The sequence below is a fragment of the Centrocercus urophasianus genome, unplaced genomic scaffold (genome assembly GCF_019232065.1).
Source record: "Centrocercus urophasianus isolate 14NV4802_14NV808 unplaced genomic scaffold, USGS_Curo_1.0 seq_14, whole genome shotgun sequence".
Classification (NCBI taxonomy): Eukaryota; Metazoa; Chordata; class Aves; order Galliformes; family Phasianidae; genus Centrocercus; species Centrocercus urophasianus.
Window position 1 is genome coordinate 18,220,797 of NW_024884586.1, and position 15,407 is coordinate 18,236,203.

At 39.4% G+C, this 15,407-nt stretch overlaps 1 protein-coding gene across 12 annotated transcripts in view; it reads left to right on the forward strand.

Moving 5' to 3' along the window:
- Positions 1–15,407, forward strand: part of MGA (MAX dimerization protein MGA) — a 59,457-nt gene that overhangs the window by 8,310 nt on the left and 35,740 nt on the right. For 10 of the 12 annotated variants that reach the window (XM_042813461.1, XM_042813466.1, XM_042813464.1 and 7 more), the window contains exons 2-6: positions 2,344–3,482; positions 8,531–9,464; positions 9,770–9,857; positions 9,992–10,090; positions 14,664–14,792. In XM_042813461.1, coding sequence (XP_042669395.1) covers positions 2,422–3,482; positions 8,531–9,464; positions 9,770–9,857; positions 9,992–10,090; positions 14,664–14,792 — 2,311 coding nt within the window. In that variant the 5' untranslated portion in view covers positions 2,344–2,421. The remainder of the gene's footprint in view (positions 1–2,343; positions 3,483–8,530; positions 9,465–9,769; positions 9,858–9,991; positions 10,091–14,663; positions 14,793–15,407) is intronic. The other 2 variants (XM_042813463.1, XM_042813473.1) reach the window with 1 other exon arrangement.

Here is a 15,407-nt window from a genome sequence, read left to right on the forward strand (position 1 = left end):
CGGGGCTTCCGGCGGGGGCCGTCCGGCGCGGGGAGGAGGGGCGGCGGCGACGAGTGCTCGGCCGCGCAGCACCTGCCCCGCTCGGGGCGCCCGCCTTCCGTTCGGGACGCGCGGGCGGGCGGCGTTGAACGGCAGCGCCGCGCGTGCGGTGCCCGCTGCCATTGGAGCGCCGTGCCGTGCCTTGTCCCGCCGCGCCGCCTGCTCGCCGCCCGTTGCTGCCTGCGGCACGAGAAGCGCGCGCGGAATGCCCTGCCCGGGAGCGCTGCGTGCGGCGGCCTCGCCTGGTTCGCATAGAAGTTGTCTCCTAACCGTGGTTTTGCGTTTTGCGCGTTTGCCTTCCCGCACGTTCTAAAGCTGCTTTCGATGTTTTTGCTTGGTGTGCTGACCAATCAGAGGTCTGCTTTTAAATATCGGGTCTGCGCACGGCTCAAATATAGCTGGAGCCGAGTATAACTGAGGCTTCCACAAGTACGTGGAGCTGCCTGTTTTAATGAAAGTGGCTGCTGTGTCAGACCAAGTGTAAGTGTGTGTGAAATTGTGCTGGGAATATATGGTGCTGGTACTGAAGTTATGTCGCTTTTGCCTGCTGTAATTGCCCGCAACCACAAACATCCCAGCCACATCTGATACTGGGAGCACTGCATACCCCTGAACTGACTGAAATAGCACAGTGCTGTTAAATACTGTGAAACGGAACAGTGACTCAGGAGTCTTCTGTATTTGTTGTGTTTTGGCTGAACACGAGGCTGGCATGTTTTTGAAGCAAGCTTAAAGCCTTTCTGTGAATCTTTTACCAAATGTAGAATCGCTTTAATAAGCTGGTGTCGTTTTGCAGTAATGTGAAGTCTGTAAGTATGTGGGAAGTCATGTGCAGCTTTGAATGTGATTGTGTTCTTCTTGTGATGGCTCTTCCTTCTGTGTTCTAGATTCTCTTAATTCGCTTCCTCTATGGGGAAGTATTTCTTTCTCCAAGTAAAAGTGGCATCCTCCAAGTAAAAAGTGGCAAAAGGTGTTTTCCAAAACCTGTGCAGAACATTTTTTTTCTCTCCAATTTATCTTATGAATGTTCTGAAGTTATGAATAGTGAAGGTGGAAGGATTGAAGTAGGTCTCTTGTATTCCTTTGGTGTTGAGAATGTTCCTCATGGAATTGATGAATGTTGACCATCTTCTGAGTTTTTAATTATGCCCCACAGACACGTGGTAGCTGCTTTGCACAGGTAACTCCAGCTGATGGCAATTCCTCATCTCGTATTCCTGCTTCCTCCCCAGCTATGCATTTATTATAAAAATTGACTGGTTTTTTTTTTTTTTTTCAATGTGATGTTCATATATAATCAGATTTAAAGCACAAAAGTCTGAATGATATTCTTGTGAGTTACTCTTTAGCTTACTGTAAACTGTCACAATGAGAAATGTATGAGCTGTGTAAAGAATGGCATTTTTACTGTTGCCTCTTAGGATGTTGGTTACATACTCACCTGTGGGGCAGACGTACAAAAATGGAATTATGTGCATACAGGTGGAGGAAATTTTTTAGTTTCTTAAACAGATGTACTGATGTTTTGTTGCTTAGATTTAATTATTTATTTATTCCAGTAATTTAGAAAATAGATAGCTAAGGTTGCTCTGGTGCTTTCCATTCTACCATTTTATCTTGGCTGCTTTGCCTTTTTTTGTGAGGCTAGATTGTCTGCTTTGTTGGCAAGTTTATCCATTCAAACTACTTTTTTCTTTCTTCCATTCTTTGTCTCTGTGTTGGACAGACTTTTCTGAAAACTTGGCTTTATGGGGAGATAAGGGATTCCAAAGAAATCCCAACTGCACAGGCAGTCTGTTTCATTACAGAAGTGTGGAGGTTTTTGTTTCTCCTCATTTTTTGAGAAGCTTTGGATCTGTGAGACCTCTTTCTGAGAAGAGCGAAACAGCTTTTTCCTTTGTGTGGGAAATGTGCCATCCTCTCTTCTGAAAACTTCTGCACGTTTTGCTAAATGCTGTTTCTTCAGTAGATGACCTGAAGTGTTAAACCAGTATCAGAACAAAGAGGACTTTGATGCATCAAGCAAAGCAACGAGTGCTGTCATGGCAAGGCATTAAATGAAAATGATTATAAGGGTGTTGTAACCCACACCTGTAAGAACTGAGTTCTATGTGCACTAATAGCCTTGATTTGTTATGTGCTAATTGTGCTTGATTTTACTTGGTACTGTTTGTCTTTAAACTTTTCAAGAGGAGAACTGTTTAAAAAACAAACAAAAAACAACCTTGAGAAACATTAAAACCTTTTTACGAAAGAGAATGTATTTAAAGAACTTTAACTGATTTTTTTTTTTTTTTTTTCCAGAATGGTGAATACATGCAGATGATTATCAGAATTGTGTAGAATTTGCTTTTTATTTGAGAGCTTATAAAACTTCTCATCATGGAGAAACAGCAGATTGTGCTGGCTAACCGGGACGGTGGGACAGTGTCTGGCTCAGCACCTGCCTTTTTTGTTATATTGAAACAACAGCAGGGAAATGGCAAAGGCGACCAAGGAATCCTAGTGGCCAACCGTGATGCTTGCGCTCTGGCCAGTGGTGTATTAATGCCAGTAAAACCCAAAATCAAGACCTGCCTCCCAGCTGACTGCGTCTCAGGGGGCATCACTGTCACCCTAGACAACAACAGTATGTGGAATGAATTCTACCATCGCAACACGGAGATGATTCTGACGAAGCAGGGCAGGCGCATGTTCCCATACTGCCGATACTGGATTACAGGTCTGGATGCCAGCCAGAAGTACATCCTGGTCATGGACATCTCCCCCGTGGACAATCACCGATACAAATGGAATGGCCGCTGGTGGGAGCCTAGTGGGAAGGCAGAGCCCCACGTTCTTGGACGAGTGTTTATTCATCCAGAGTCGCCTTCCACTGGCCAGTACTGGATGCACCAGCCGGTATCTTTCTACAAACTCAAGCTTACCAACAATACCCTGGACCAGGAGGGTCATATCATCTTACATTCTATGCACCGCTATCTGCCACGCCTTCACTTGGTTCCTGCAGACAAAGCCACCGAAGTCATTCAGCTCAATGGCCCAGATGTCCATACGTTTACCTTTCCACAGACAGAGTTCTTTGCAGTTACAGCCTACCAGAATATTCAGATTACCCAGCTGAAAATAGATTACAATCCTTTTGCTAAGGGATTCAGAGATGATGGCTTGAATAGTCGGCCTCAGCGCGATGTGAAACAAAACAATAGCTTTGAACTGGAAGAAGGTAATGTTTTTAGCTCTGCCAGCATTCGTAGTTGCCCTGCTGGAGTTGACATGTTAGAATTACGTCGGAGAATAGATTCTTCATTCATTGGTCAGAACTCATCAGCCATGAATCTGGAGAAAGAGTCCTTTAATACAGAACAAGACTTTGTAGGTTTCCTGGACACTGGCCTGCCTTCCAGTGATACGCCAAAGCTAAAACAAGAAGTCACTGAGAGGTGGGTTAGCATTCTGTTTTTATAATAAATGCCTGTTGAGTGAGGTATTTGGTAAAGCATCAAATAATGAGATGCTTAGTAGACAGATGCATGGATAACATTTGTTTGACCTGAAATGGTGGAATTGCTGAAAACTTTTCCTTCCTTTAGGTAGTCATCTATCAGTTCGAACTTCCTAATGTATCTGAGGAGTACAAGAGTTTAGTGGTTTTTGTATGTTGCTTTAATTCGCTTTGTAAAGAAATGTTGAGGGATTCTTGTTAACTCTTGTGGTATTTAGAAGTCTAAAGTTAGTTGTTTTGGATTTTAAAGAGAGCACGTTTCAGTCATGCAAAAGTTGCCATTTTTTTTTTTTAAGAGTTTCTTACCACCACAACAGGTTGTTTCTGTTTCTTCATTTTTCATTAGTGAATGAATGAGGGTGTGTGAGGGTGATGTGTGTTTGGATTGGGTATGTGTAGTGGTTACCCCACTGCAGTAGTGGACTACTGATAAACTACATGTTTTGTCAGTAACTTCTTATGGGAATTCTTTCCTTCCTCAAGGGAGGTTGAAACAGCCCACCTTTCAGTGCTTCAGTACTTAATCTGCCAAAAAATCAGTATCAAAAGCAACCTTATGTAGATGAGTATGCCAAGACATTATTTAACTGCACGTAACTACTTTGTCAAGTAACTAGGAAATCAGGATGATATTAACTGTATAATTCAAGCTCACCTCCTAGAAGGGAAAAAGTGTGTTAATTACAATGTAACTGTAGCTTGCTTCAAAGACTGTAGTTACTACTTTGAAGTAGTAAACATTCAGCATGTTTAGAGAGGGTAAAGATTTATTTGATTGGTTTTTTTCCTCGGAGAAATGATCTTCTTGTCTTTTGAGTAACTGCAAAACCTTGAATTACAAAGTTGTCCATTCATTGAGCCTTTCTGATTGTGGTTAGTCCTGACTATTTCAATTGCTGTGGATTTGGAGTGTCCTAGATTATGCAGTAATTTCCAGTAGCAGTGTATTAGAGAGAACATCTCCTATACTTCTTAGATAGTCCAAAAATGTAAATTCTAGAGAAATATTTTCTGATTATAGATCAATGCTTAGATAACTTTTTGTTGTAAGCAGATTGTAAGTAAAACACTACATCTCTGAAAGTAGCTACTGAGAAGTTTGAAAACTTACTTTGTCTTTGAAGTGATTTTTTTTTTTTCTCTTTGGAGTCAGTTCCTGTTGCAGAAGCTTAAAGTTTTGTTCATGGTCACATTGTTCATTAGCTTTGCCTGAAGAGTGTCATTGAAGCAAATCGTTTGGAGAGATGTTCAAACAAAAGCTTCTGTGGCTTTATTTTTTCCTCCCTCCTGTTTCCCTTTATTTCCCAAAGGATAAAAGCCATAGTGCTGAAAGTGTAGATGTTATCTCACCCAGTAAATTTTGGGCTGTTTTAGAATTTTCTTTTTCCCTTTGAGTAATTTTAAGGACTTGAGAACCTTACTGAAGAGCAGCTCATTTGACTCAACAGGCTTTGTTTCTTCTGGTTCAGTGTGTATAAGATGCCTTCCCCAGTTTCATTTCAAAGACAATTCACCTCTTAACTGTGGTTAGAGATGCTCATACAGGGAGAATCCCTAAGGCATTTTCCTCTGTTCTAGGAAATATTAATCATTTTATGAGTAAATATTTCTCACAGTTCTAAAACAACCTTCAAAATTAGTCCAGCTTTCTGTTCTATCTTCTCTAATCTGTGCAAAACAGCCAAATTCTGTACTTGGAAATAAGAAATAATCTCACCCAAGGAATGGCAGAACTCTTTGTTTATGTGCCGAGTTGTTCAGGACGTTTGTTCTATTTTTTTCCTTCAAACCTGTTTACAGAGTTTTCATGCCACTCATCAGCCTTTCAAGGACAGCATTTGAGTAAGTGATATCCTCTTTTATCAAACAGTAACTGTTATATTTACACTTTGATAACTGTTATTTCCCTGTACATAGTGTTACCTGTAAATTGGTGGGCACTGTCTTGCCTCTAGACGGGGTAGTGATTTTGGCTGGCTTTAAATTTGTGGAAGAGTTAGAAGCTGGGAGCTGCTGCTCTCAGGTAATGTATCCAAGGGAGGTGGAGTTCCTATAGAGTGCTTGTGCTTAGTTTTGCCAACTGAAAGGTTTCCTTTGCTGCAAATGGAACTTCATAAGAGGGTGCATGCAGCTGAGAAGAATTTGAATCTTGAGTTGTTTGTTCCTGCACTTTGGAAATAAATACTCTCATGATACCAGGTAGTCTGTTTTGTTCAGTGCTTTGGAAATATGCTTCTTTTTATCAGGTGTATTGTAAGAAAAAACAATCTTTAATTTTAGTTATGGGCACTTCTAAGTGGAAGTTTATACCTTCAACCACTCAAATGCTGGGAACATGGAGGTAATTGCAAGCAAAAGATCGTGATTCCTAAGTCTTATAGGCTGCTGCACACTTTTCCCCTTCGAGGTCCTTCGAATTTTTTGGTTCAAAAATAGAAATACTGTGGGAGGCTTGAATGCTCCCATAGGCCTGCTTTTCTAATTTAGTAGTGCTGTGTTTAGTCTGAAAGTTTGGTTTTCTTTTCCTCCCTGGCTTTCAGAAGAGTGCTGTAGTAATCATCCTCCAGCCTCAATCGCAGATAGCAACAGGTTTCTAGATCAATTCCAGAAGAGTCCATGTGTTCCATAGTGTATTTTAAAAATGGTCTACATAGAAGAATCCAGGTAAATGAGCAGCTAAAAATTCAGTATGTGAGCAGTTGTGTGGTTTATTGTGGCAAAATGCAGGAGAATTACTTCCGTGTGTTTGCTGTTTAATCGTGAGGTATGAAATAGTATGTTACATGGGAGTATTAAAGAAAAAAAGCAACTTGCTCAAACGTGAGCACTGTCCCACATCAGGTAAGGAAAGAAGCAGTTCAGAGATGATCTCACCATTTCTAGCTGATCTGAGATTAGAGGGAAGATTCTGAAAGGACAGACTGTGATCTGCCTTCACAGAGAGTATAGGAAAAGGTGTTGTGGTGGTTGTGTTGGAAGTAGTGCACTTCACAAACTAAAAGCAAAAGAAATGAGAACAGTGCTACGAAGAAACTTGATACTGTTGTCCATGAAGTTCATAATTGCATTTGAATTTAAAATATTTGGACAAATATTTGATTTTTTTTTTATGTACACACATGGATGATACCTCACTTGTCACCATTTGGCTTATAGTTGTGATAGGAAGAGGAAAGTGGCGTTTGTGCCTAGGAATTTGATTTTTACAGCAGGGCTTCTTTGATTTAGGTAGGTACTGTCCAAATCTCTCACAGAATCATATTCCTTAGCTTGAGGAATGCATCTTGCAGTGGGTAAAGAAAGATGTCTGGAAAAGCCCAGACTTTGTTTGGCTTTCAATTGGAAATAGTAGAATTCGAATGAGATGTTTATTTGTCTCTTCATTTTATAGAGTTTTAAGCGTTGCCCAGGACCTCTAAGCATATTGTCCTAGAATTTCTCTTGCTCCTTGAAGAAGAAAGGCTTTTTAATCTTGCATTTGACATTCTTCATGAAATGAATGTTAGGAACTTGCTTATAGAAAACTCCATGGACAGAGAAGACAGTAGACAAAACAAGATTCTCCTGCAGCACTACAGTTACCTCAGCAGGCACACTTTTTTCTTCAAGCTTAACTCTAGTTACTCAGTGTCCCTGTGGATTTTCTAGAAAGGGTCTGTCTTCCTCCTAGGAGTTCTATTTGTAAGTATATAAATCTGCATCCTTGTTTTACACCACAGTCTTTATGAGCTGCTCCAAGTCATGACTGGTGTGTGTGTTCCAGGTTTTCTCCTTTAACTGTGCCCTAAGTCTACACAAGGCTGAAGCAACCTTTTTCTCCGCTTCTTCCTCTTCCTTTATCACAGTCCAGGATTCAATTGAGAATGGTCATTTCTTCAGGGGGAAAAATATACAGAGAGAACAAGCTTTGTGTTTGTACATACCACCTATATAAACGATATTAAAATATCAATATATAATGATGTTACAAAAGCTGTTACATTATTGAAATTGTTAACATGAACAGAAATTAACATAAATACTGATTTTGAATCTTGGTAATTGCATGATGTTAACATAGTTTTAATATTTTAACATGCTTTTAATATATAATGTTGTATAATACTCACAAAGAGTATATTAGAATACCATTCAATATGCTTACCAATGGACTTCTGTTAATTTCTGAGTTTCATTCTACATTCGAAATTCTTGTTTTGTATTTTATGTGTTTTCTTATAATGAGAAGCCAGTTTTTGAAGTTCTTAACAGAACTGCTGACTGTAGTTTTCTGACTGAAATGTCTGCTACTCAAAGCAGCCCATCATTTGGGAGTGTGACTGGATGTCCATAATGTCCAATTTGTGGTATGTAACACCCTGATTAGGTCAGTACTCCATCTGAGTGGAAGATGATGCACAGTTGAACAGATTGTTAACATTCTGTAATTGTTTTGGATCAACAGTTTCATTTAGGAATGGTTTTAGTGCAGCTTCAGGATGAATTAATTAAAATTTTGCTTAAATCTTTTGAACTGGAGTATATTAAGCACTTATTTAGCTTCTCGTTTGCAAATAAAGTAGCTTTGACTAAAGTGACAATTCAACATTTGGTAAACCGAGTCCACTTCTAAGCATTTAAGACATAAAAACTTAGTATCAGTCATGTCATGCCTCAAACAGGAAAGCTGCAAATGTTATCCTGGTATTACTAGGGAAGGAAATGATGCTGCTGCTTTCACAAAGAAGCTGAATTGTCTTCAATGATGGCAGATGGTAGGAGGTTGTTGTTTGTTTGTTTGGTTTTTTTTTGGTTGGTTGGTTGTTTTTGAATGATCACTTCTTAAAATGTAAGCTTGTAAACGACATCGTATTTAGCCAACTCATGGCTTGGAGCATTTTGGAAGTTCTTTACAATGTGCAGCAGGGGGTTATAGGAGATGATATTGTTTTGGCAAAGTTGGAGATTTTATGAAGATCTGTTGTGTTTTTTTTCCTTCCTGCCCAGTCCCATTGCTAGCAGTTATGAGAGCAGCTCCCGAGTGGCATCTCCACTGGACCCCAGTGGACAGTTCAATGTAGTCATTAAAGAGGAACCCATCGATGATTATGACTACGAGACAAATATTTGCACACAAGGAGTAAGTGTGAAACAGGAGGACACGGATGAAGAAACTGATGAGTATTCTAACACTGATGATGATGATGATCCTGTCCTACAAAAATGCCTGAGGAGATACAGTGAAGCAGATAGAAATGATGGAGACTTCAAGTCTAGGAAGCGTGTGCTATCCAGTCCTTCAGGTGTTGCCAAGGCAAAAATGTTAAAATTGGAAAGTGGGAAGATGCCTGTGGTTTATTTGGAACCTTGTGCGGTTACAAAGAGTACAGTGAAGATATCTGAGCTACCACAGACCATGCTGTCCTCTTGCAAGAAAGACAAATCCGTGTTGAATACAGTACTGGATTCTTTGCCAGTCTGCTTTGAAAATCACAAAGGTTCTTACTCAGACACAGCTGCTATAACTGAGGAGATACCCATGAAAAAAATGTCTCCTGGAAATAAACTGGCACAGAAATATTCCTCAATCAAAGAGGCCCAATGGATTCTATCTAAATCACCTAACTTTAATCTTAGGAGCTCTGTAAGTTGTCAGGTTTCAGAAAAAGAGATTTGTGGAAGAAAAAAAACTGGAGTACTGAAGAATTCTGCGTCCCTGAAAGGCTCTGGTAGCAGTCAAAACTCACTGTCATCAGGTACCACTAAAAGAGGAAGGCCACGGAAACTGAAAATCTCCAAGGCTGGTCGGCCACCAAAAGGTATAGGGAAACCTGTGATAACAAGCAAGAACAGCCCTGTGGGGCCTGGGAGTATCCTTCCAGATGTTAAGCCAGACCTTGAAGATGTTGATGGAGTCCTCTTCGTGTCCTTTGCATCAAAGGTAAAACCAAACTGTTTCGAATTGAATTCAACCAGTTTTTACTTAAATGCTGAAGGAATATTTTCATTTAAACTGAGTTTTAAAATGTGTGAACACCTCAGTTCTGTCGTTATATTGTCTCAAAATTAATCATGTCTGTCTTAATGACTTCTGGAAAAAGTAGTGGGTTATAGGGTTCTGTATAAGATAAAGCATACTTGTTTGTTAGTTTGTATTTTGAATATTTCAGTGATACTTGATGTGGCTTAGTTTGTATCTAAGGCAGTTTTTTGAGGCATATTATTCAAGGCTCTTTATGTACGTAGGAAGCTCTTGACATTCACACTGTTGATAGAGCTGGAGGAGAAGAATCACAGAATCTTCAGGCTCCCTTGTTGACTACAAATGATCCAGGTAATTTTGGGGGATTTTTTTTGTGAATGGATATTCCCCATGGTAAGAGAATTTAAAAAGGCACATTGGAAGATTAAATCATTAAGTCATTTTTTGGCACATGAAATATCTTTTATACTTTTTATATTTTTGAGAAGATTGTCAGGCAAGAATACAAGTACTGGAAAAGGAGTTGATGGAAGAGCTGAAAACCTTGAGGCATAAGCAAGTAATACATCCGAGCCTTCAGGAAGGTAAGTGTGCAGTGTATATATTGTTGTATATTATACTTGATCATGCAGAGTTGATACATTCCTACTGGGTTTAAAACTATGTATGCTTAATACAGTTGCCATCTGATTTTTGGTTACTATTTTTAGACAAGTATTACTGAAAAACGTACACGTTTGTATGTACAAATAGGAGAACATGAATGGAAAACTGTAAACGTGGTTGGTTTCTCTCTTGCTACTTGTGCCAATGTCAAGAAAATCCAAGGTATTTGATGAAGGCTTTTTTGTGTGGTTTGTTTGTGGGTGTTTTTTTTGTTTGTTTGTTTGTTTTGTTTTGTTTTGTTTGTTTTTCAGACTTCCAAAGTAGTTTCAGCCAGCCAATAACAATATTTTTGTTTCCACACCTTCATGTTGCAAACTAGAAGGAGTGGAGGGAAGTAAGAGGTTACTCCTGAATCTCTTACAGAAAAGAGGGTTTGTGTCATTTTATATATATACCTGTGTAGAGGATGCTGAGACTTTAGGCCGTGCCTGTTTTGTGATGAGTTAATCCTTGTAGAGGACAGATGGAGCTAGAAGTGAAGAAGTGTTTAAGTTAGACTACTTTTCATATGTCTGATTGTCTGATTTGGCCTAGATCCAGGTTCACTATTCGCATAGGAAGACCCAGCAATGTACTTCTAGCTTGTGATCAGGTAGAAGAAAGATTAATGCTATCAAAAGAGTGATGATGTTGAAAATCTTTGATGCCAATACTGAGACTGGCTTTGGCATAGGCTTCAGAGCAACTGATGAAAGAACTGATCAAAATTGAAGCATCGTACCTCTTGTTCTTGAGGTTCTCTGAATTTCTCATATGTGTAACTGCAGTGCTGTAGGAATTTTGACTCCAAATAGTGCTGCTAGTTATGTTGGGTCCTGACAGATTTCTGCTGTGAAGAACCATGGATTATCTCCAATGGCTCATGCACTATGTGTGGTGAGATCAAACCTGTCAGTTTTGGCAGCCATTTAAAGGGCTGCCTTTATATTTTAGTGTTGAAGTGATGTTTGTGTCTTTCATTTTCACAAATCATAGAATCAATTTCAGTGTTGTAGAATTGCTTGGGTTGGAAGGGACCTTAAAGATGGTTTAGTCCAATACCTCTGCTGTGGGCAGGGACACCTTCCAGTAGCACAACTTGTCCGTAGCGCCATCCAGGCTAGCCTAGTACATTTTCAGGGGTGGGGTATAGAATAGAATCTCTATGGAGTTGGAAGGGACCTTTAAAAGGTCATCTAATCCACTGCCCTGCAATGAACAGAGACATCTAGGTCTAGATCAGGTTGCCCAGAGTCTGATCCATCTTTGCCTTGGAAATCTCCAGCGATGGAGCATCCACCACCTCCCTGAGCAGCATGTTCCAGTGCCTCACCACCTTCACTGTAAAATAATTTTTTCTTTTATGCAACCTAAATCTACCCTCGATAAGCTTGAAACCATTTCTCCTTGTTTCTGTCACCACAGACCCTGCTTAAGAATCTGTCCCCTTGTTTTCTGTTGCTCCTCTTTAGATAGCAAAAATCTGCTATCAGATCATCTCACAGGCTGAACAGCCCCAGCCCTCTCAGCCTGTCCTTACAGGAGAGGTGTTCCATCCCTTGGATCATTTTTATGGCCCTCCTGTGGGTATGCTCCAACAGGTCTATGTCTCTCCTGTATGAAGGACTGCACATTGCTGGCTCTTGTCCAGCTTTCTATCCACCAGTACCCCCAGATCATTTTCGAGAGGTCTACACTCAGTCTTTTCATCCCCCAGCTTGTATTGCTAATCCACAGCTTCTCTGGTGGTGGTGAATTCTCAGCACTCTCAGAGTAAGGAATTTCTTTCATACATCTAATCTAAATCTACACTCTTTTAGTTCAAAGCCATTACCTCCTATCACTGCACTCCCTGATCAAGTCCCTCTGCAGTTCCTATTCTTCCTCATTAAGTATTAGAAGCTCATAATGAGGTCTTCTTGGAACCTTCTTTTGTGTAGGCTGTGAAAGAACAGCTCTCTCAGCCTGTCTTCTTGGGAGATAACCCACCTCTCAGCTAGATTGTACCCGTGTGGTATATAAGATCAGTGTTGATGGTTGTATCATGGATGTCTAAATGCAGGTTTCCTCTCCCATTATTTCAGAAATAGGTGTCCTGTTTTACAAAGACCTCACTTCAATCCATAGCCTCACACATCTGTGTTGCCATATTTCAAAAATTGTGGTAGAAATCTTTTCTAGTCAGCTACTAGCAATGCTGCATGTTGCACTGAGCAAATGTTATGGTATGGCAGTACTGAAAAAAAACTCTAGGATTTGCCTCTTGGCCAGTTGAAGGTCTGTGTATTTTCCCAGTTACATCAACTTTAAGTCCTGGAGCTTGGTGCAACCTAATCAGCATTCTCGATGTTGTTACTTGTTCTTCAAAATCTCTTAGCCACAGACCATAACTAATATCTCCTTATGGTCTACTGCAAAACAGACGAAGAGGTATGGCTCCTTCCTTTCTCAAAGAAGCAAAGTGCATGTTTCTGAATGTTCATTCAACCATCTGGTTGAAGCTTACTGGCTTTTTTGCCCTCCATGTAGTATAGTAAATGGAAATAGCATTTTTGGCATTAACTTTGCTTTGGTTTTGTGTAATGTAGTTGAGAAGCATAAGTATCTCTTGATATTCATGGATACCTGAAGCCTACAATTGCTATTGAGTTGTGAAGTTAAGAAAATGAATATCCACTGCAGCTTGCATTATGAAGTTAATGCACTTAGTCATCAGATATAGAAAAGTATTTCTGGTTGGCTAGAAAGCCATCAGTACTTCCTGTGGAGACTAGCATAGGTAAAGGATGGATTGCAAAATGCATCTGAAGCGGTGATTGTGAAGATCTTAAAGGCATTGAGACTGCAAGAAGATGCTTCTGAAAGATGGAAATTCAGCTTCAGCATGTTAGGAAGAAAGCTCCTACTAGAGTACTGCTATGCTGTGGAGAGCCTCTTCTACCTGAACTAATTTGAATCCCTTGTCACGTGCCTGAAAATCAAAGCACTGTTGTCTGGCATCGTGATTCAGAGAAAATTGTTGTGGAGGGAGTTCTTAATTTGCTACTGTTTGACTGCAGCAACTGAACTTAGCAGTGCGCTGGCGATGATGAGAAATTGATAGAAGTGATAGTTTACCTGTCGTGTTCAGTGATGTCCATACAGACATATTTGTTCTCTTCTGGCTGCGTTCTGAAAGCAACAGAATAATTCAAATGGAGTGTCATGAAGAATCAACTGCCTGCTCTTTCCTTTAAAATCACTTTGAAAATAAATAGATGCTGTCCTGACATTTGGCAGTTGACATGTTTTTATACAAAATGCTACATTGCCTTATTTGTTGTGCTCATCTTTACCATGTAGATTTGGGAATTGTATCTGTCGTTGGTAAAGGTGTTCTTCAGTAGCCACCTCTGAGATTTGTTTTGCATCTGTTGCTTTTAGGCTGCCAGTTATCAAGTGTCGGTACTTGTTACTTGTAAAGATAAATGTCTACTACCAATGAAAGGTTTTTGCTGTATGTGCAGATAGTAATTAATCTGTCCTGAGCATTGTCAAGTAATACATTTTTATTTCAGAACTTGCATACTTAACACTGATTCTAAGACTTTAGCAACAGCAGCACAGTTTTGGAGGTCCCCCTGGGGGGGGGGGGGAAACAAAAAACAAAAAAAACAAACAAAACAAAAACCCACACCAAAAACAACCAAAACCAAACAAAGTAAATATTCTTTACTCCAGACTGAGCTGAGTTGGGTAGCCATATATTCTTTCACTTGCTGAATATTAGTTCTGCTAGCTTTTGCATTCCTCATTATTTCTGTATCCTTACCTGATTTGCTAATTCACAAAGACACTTTTTGTGGCTAAGGTGAGCCTTTCCAACTAAGCATTTGGGGGGAGGTAAGGAAGATGTTAACAAGCAGTAAAGTGTCCAAGCCAGTGCCATTCAACAAAGCTGACTGTTTTGTTTCATTTTAGCCATGGAATTATAGAATCACACACGATCTTTTCCCTGCTTAAAAAAATAAAAAATAAAAAAATTAAAAAAAAATTAAAAAAAAGGCTGGAGGGTTGATTTATTGCAAAGCAACAAGATGGCTGGCTAGCTAATTTCAAGCTGATCTGTAAGGACAGTGAGGGGGCAGGGGGTTGCAAAAAGCTCATGGAGAGTTCCTGAGAGAGCAGAATACTGAATACAGCTTTACTGTGGAAATGAATAGAATGCTGACATTCTGATGGCTAAAATTCTGCAGGAATTTCAGTAGCAGTTTAAAAAAAAAAAAAGTATCAAGTCATTCTATTTTCCTTCTATTTTCCATCTCCTTAAAATTCATACCTGTTAATTCATACCTGTTGAAGATCCATTGTAAGTAACAGTTATTAATGCTTTTTTCAGAACCCTTAAGACATGGATGAATGCTAGAAATGTCTGTATGTAATGTGAAACTTTTTTAAATAAACATCTTTTTTTTTTTTTTTTTTTTTTCCTCATTAACATCTTGCTGCATTGATACTGATTGTTTCCTGCAGTGGGATTGAAGTTAAATTCTGTGGACCCAACAATGAGCATTGACTTGAAATACTTGGGTGTGCAGCTTCCTCTTTCCTATTCAAATTATTCTTTGTGGAGCTATCCAGGAACAAACCCCAATTCTCCAGGTGAGTAGAACATGAATCTGCTGAGGCTGAAAGTATTATGTTGTATTGTCAGTGATCAGAGTGATATGGGACTTGATGCTGTTCAGAGATAGTGTTCTTATTCATTAGGACAGGAATATTAAACTTTCCAAAAGCAGTGAAAACAGAGAAGTCCATAATTAAAATACTTCAAAGAGCATTTAGTTTTATATTTGATTGTATTATTATTATTATTTTTATTTATTTATTTATTTATTTTTTAAATACAAAGCTGTCAATGAAATGTGCTTGTAAAATTACTATTTCTTGTATTAATTTATTTGGTATCCAAACAAATGCATTTTTCATTAAAATGTGATTGATTCTACTACTGGCAAATACTGTTTTTTAACAGTAAATGTGTTTGCTAAAGAAAGTGCAGGGTGGTTAATTCCAATGTCTCTCTCTTGCTTTAGTATTCTGACTGCTGTTTTCTTCCTGTACTGTTTTTGGAGCTGGTAAAGAGGCAGACCTTGAGTCTCAGACCTGTCTACACCACAAAAGAGGCAGATCCAATTCAGAACGCCCCAATCCAGCTCTGTGTCAAGGGCAATTACTTCTAGCCTAGCCTAGCAATATATAAAACAGCTACAAAGG